The 4,824-nt window shown below is 29.8% G+C and overlaps 1 protein-coding gene across 1 annotated transcript; it reads left to right on the top strand.

Moving 5' to 3' along the window:
* Positions 1–1,116: 1,116 nt before the first annotated feature.
* Positions 1,117–1,889, top strand: LOC102597619 (ethylene-responsive transcription factor ERF023). Its single transcript, XM_006345559.2, has one exon. The coding sequence runs from the start codon at positions 1,136–1,138 to the stop codon at positions 1,670–1,672; it is 537 nt and encodes a 178-aa protein (XP_006345621.1). The 5' UTR covers positions 1,117–1,135; the 3' UTR covers positions 1,673–1,889.
* Positions 1,890–4,824: the final 2,935 nt, after the last annotated feature.

Below are 4,824 nucleotides of genomic sequence, written 5' to 3'. Positions count from 1 at the left end.
ATCGCCTAATTAACAGATTCACGTAAAACTCAATAGCTTTTGTTTTTATTTTATATATATATATAGACATTTACTAAATGTTTATAAGTATTTAGTGTTATATACTCAATTATTATTATAATATTAAATTAAAAATATTATATATAAATTTTAAATTCTAAATACGGAACTAAGATTGTTTAAGGTAGTTAATGAATAGATTATGAATTCTCCCAAGAAAAAGGTTTGTGTTGATATGATATTTTCGCCCAGAAAATGATCCTCCAAATCTCTACGCGCAGCCCCATTCAAAACAATTTTGCATATAGTCCACTCCTCTATCTTTATTTTAAAAAAATAGTTTAATTTATTAAGCTTTTGCTATACGTAGGAGTTGAAAAAGGAAAAAATTATAAAGGTTTATAATACACAATTTTATTTTATATTTTTATAAGTATTATTTTACAGTTCGAACTTATGATCTTCTTATCACATGGTATAAACTTTATCATGTTACATCGATAATTTCTAATGTTATATCTGGGACTGGGTGAGGAGCGGAGCTACCCTTAAGCAAGTTCAAGGATAATAATTAAAGTGTGCAACTAATAACTTGTGCCAAATTTAGAAATCACTAGATATTCTGTCATTATCATTTATCATACAAGCAAAACATGCAAAATAAAGAAGATAATTCATTAGGCTATATATCCTCTCTATCTTGCGGACTTAATGTTAAAAAATATTCTCATGTTTACTAAACCATCATTATCTATAACCTTTACTTAATCTTATATAATACATCTTACTCATGATTAATTCATCCATAAATGTAATTATTTTTTTATTAAAGAATATGCATATTTTTACGTCTATAAATATAGGTTGAAACCCAATTTTCATCCGTTCAGAACCACCAAAAAATGATCAAATTAAATAAAATATGAGCTCATTTTATCAACATAAAATGGTGTGTACGTCTTTCACGTACATCATCTGCGAGTGGTAGTGCTCAATATTTCCATTCTACCACAAATAACCCACGGGTTAGTTTCGTAAAAATACAAAACAAAATTTGTCATGTCCCCATGCAAACGTAACTATATATTTAAAGCACTTCAACAAAACAAAAAAAATCACTTGTTCCTTTTCAATAATGGAGCAAGTAAAATCACCACCATCCTCCCGGGCAATAACAAATTGCCGGGGAGGGGGTGGGGGAAGTAGTACGAGACACCCTATTTATCGTGGTGTCCGTAGACGAAGATGGGGAAAATGGGTGTCCGAAATTCGAGAGCCAAAAAAAAAATCGCGAATTTGGTTAGGTTCTTTTATTTCACCCGAAACGGCAGCTCGAGCTTATGACGTGGCGGCTTATTGCCTCAAGGGAAGTAAAGCGGAGCTGAATTTTCCAGATGAAATAGAGCGATTACCGCGGCCAATAAGTTCCGGGGCAAGAGATATTCAGGCAGCAGCGACGATGGCAGCGAATATGGGGATTGTGAAGGGAAAAAATGATGAAGATCGTTGTTGTAGCGATGATTTTTGGGAAGAAATTGAGCTGCCGGAATTAAGAGATATTGCCGGAAAAGATTATTATTTGTCATCGGAAAGTGATCATAATTATTTTAACTCTGAGGTATGGCAATGGAATTCTTGTGGTGTGGAGTTTCCTAGTGATAATATTATATAGTAGACAATTGAGTTGTGTAATTATTGTATAGTATAGTACTCCGTGTGTCGTAATTTATATGACATAGTTCAGATTTCAAGCGTCAAAAAAGTAGTGGGTGGATAAGGGAATTGGGTGGGGTGGTGAGTAGGAGGTAAAAGAGTACAAATCGGCCCACAAATTCAAGTGTCAAAAATTGAAAGGAGTCTTACACAACTATGATTGATTGGACCTCTATCATCTTAAAAATTTTCACACAACGGATCAAAGTGATCTTCTATTGTGTTGAATTTTCTTTGTCGAAAATACCCTTCCCCTTCTTCCCCGGGGTCCATCATACCATACAAATTTTAGAAGTACATATTCTATCCTCTCTATAATGCCTATTGCAATTACTTCATTTTGTAATATAAAAACGTGTATCAATTTTTATTTTTATTTCAAATATATAAATGTTAAATAAAATAAACTAAATATTTAAAATCTATTACCAACTGGGCTAAATTTTTTGAAGTGACTAGTCATCAGCAAAAGTGTGGCTTAAAAATATTTGCCAATATTTGAGGAGACAAAAGTGTAAGGAAACATGGTACATAATCCAACCTGGAGAGCTACAGATAACATTCCATAATATCCTTTAGAATCCAATGTTGCCATTACACCAAAGAGGGCCCAAATTTTATTCAATTTATTTCAATTTACGTGACATATTTTCTTTGTAATCTATTTTAAAACATGTCATATTTTTACAATCAAATATTATTTAATATTATTTTTTTAATAAAATAAGTTATAATCATATAACTATCTAAAATTTATTTTAGAACATAAATTTAAAAAATCCTTTCTTAAATTGTGTGTTTAGTCAAATGGTGTCACATAAATTGAAATAGAAGGAATAATGTAAAACAAAAAAAAATTGAAACAAAAAAAATACTCCCTCTATTTCAATTATATCTTCATAGTTTTACTAGATACAAAGTTTGAACAGGAAACAAATTTGAAATATCAAATATATAAAATAATTTTTTTTTAAAAAAGATATGAACATTTTATATGTGCCACAACTCAATCCCTTGTTTTGAGTATTTACTCTTAATCATTGGTTTAAGATTAAAAAAAATCATAATTTCTTTAAGGCATGAATCATGAATCATGATACATAAATATGACTATTAATTTGGATTCAACTGGTAACTTTGACATTTAACTGTAGGATTGCATGAGTAGACACTTAAACTTGTATAAAACTGAACAAATACACACATTCATCCTACATGGAAATTTTGTGACCTACGTGACGTTCTTCATGTATTATGTCACGTAGGACATGTGTGTTTACTTGTTTAATTTTGTACAAATTTAAGTGCCTAATTGTGCACTTCCAAAATTGAAGGACATAATTGTCAGTTGAAGCCAAGTTAAGGGCCATGTTTATGTATCACCTTTTTAAAGATTTATTCACAAATGAACTACACACATTTTATAATTTAACTTGTTATAAGAAAAAAAGGTATCTAATAGATAACAATTTTTTAATAGTACAATTGTTCATTAGGAACAAAATTTAAATAAGATGTCAAAATGAAGGATGAGAGTACAATTCTATGACATTAGCCTTGTTTAAATGTAGTACTCTGGTTTTAATTTCAGATTTGCTTAAATCATGGAGTTGTTAGGCTAATGTTAATTTTCGTTGCATAAGAGGTTATTTTGATCTAGTATATACGTTATTTAAAAAAATTGGAATTAGCAATAACTTTGTCGTTAATTTGCTAGTAGCTAATAGAATTCATCACTAAATAAAATTGGCGAGGAATTTTAATGTTTGACTACAAAATTTGTCAGTCGATAAATTCTAATTTTTTTAATAGTAATATACGGTTAAGCTAGTTAAGTAAAGGGTACACTTGATTAGGTTTAATTGGGCATTGATTGTTGGAAAATATATATCAAAGATCCAACTTTATACGAAGAAGATCACCAAGACGAAGGTTTGATAATATGAACAAAGAACACATAATTGAAGGCTTGAAACACGTGCTAAAAAGGAGTATTTTTAAAAAATGATTGTTCTCTCTCCTCCACGAGATTGCTATGAGATTGTATACAAATAGTTTTAGTGCATATGTCAAGCAAATGAATTTCTGCACTAAGCAAATAGTGAATAAATCCTATTGAAAAACAAGAATTCGGTCTTTTGAAAAGAAAAGATTTCTTTGAAAAATGCTATAAAGAAATGTATTCTGTAAAAGTTGTTTTTGAATTTGCAGTAATTGAATTTAAATGGAATTGATGGTAACCAAAAATTGAAAAGACACACTCTTTCATTTAAAAAACACCAACAACTAACGAATGAAAAGACACTCATCTCTCTCATTCAAAAGACACCAACTAAAGAATGAAAAGACACACTATTTCATTTTTAAAAAACTTATATTATTAATTCAATTTAAACAAAATTCCAACCTGGATCACATAGTTACGTTGTAGGATTTTAGTCGTGATGAATTTGATAGCAAAACATTATGTTAAGAGATCCTTAGGTTGAATTTTTGAGCTTTAAGCAAATTATAAAGTTTGACCATGATAAAATTTTGATTATGGCGACCAGGATAGGTGTTATTCCAACAATTCTGAAATGTGGTCTTAAGTCGATCTACATATTTGATTTGTTTTTATGGGATATTTTAAACGAATCTCAAGTGTCCATTTAGGAATATTAGTTGAGGTTGAGTTGCTGTTATATTTTATGGGGCAGATCACTTTCGAAGTGTGAGTTTTCCAACGTACGTACGAATAAATCAAGTGAAAGAAAATTTCAAATCAAATGCTCCTTGACTATATATGTGTTTTGGGTTATGGTTTGTTTTATCATACCTTATACTTTTGGTTTACTTTCGTTATTGCTTAAGATATTTGATAACTTTTAATATATATATATATACTAGATAATGTGGTCCGTGCATAGCACGGACCCAATAATATAAATGATATGTTTTGGGGCTAATAACCGAGTTTTTGAAGCGATTGTTTGTGTGGATAAAGGAATAAGTTTTTTTATCACAAACCTGTACTTTCTTTGACGCTATTTAAGGCATAATAAGACTACCCACGTACAACATTTTTGAAATATTTTATGTTGTCAATTATCATGATTTATAGTATTTTTA

The sequence above is a fragment of the Solanum tuberosum genome, unplaced genomic scaffold (genome assembly GCF_000226075.1).
Source record: "Solanum tuberosum cultivar DM 1-3 516 R44 unplaced genomic scaffold, SolTub_3.0 scf00069, whole genome shotgun sequence".
NCBI lineage: Eukaryota > Viridiplantae > Streptophyta > Magnoliopsida > Solanales > Solanaceae > Solanum > Solanum tuberosum.
The sequence above is the reverse complement of the archived record's forward strand: the minus strand, read 5'-3'. Positions and strand labels throughout refer to the sequence as shown.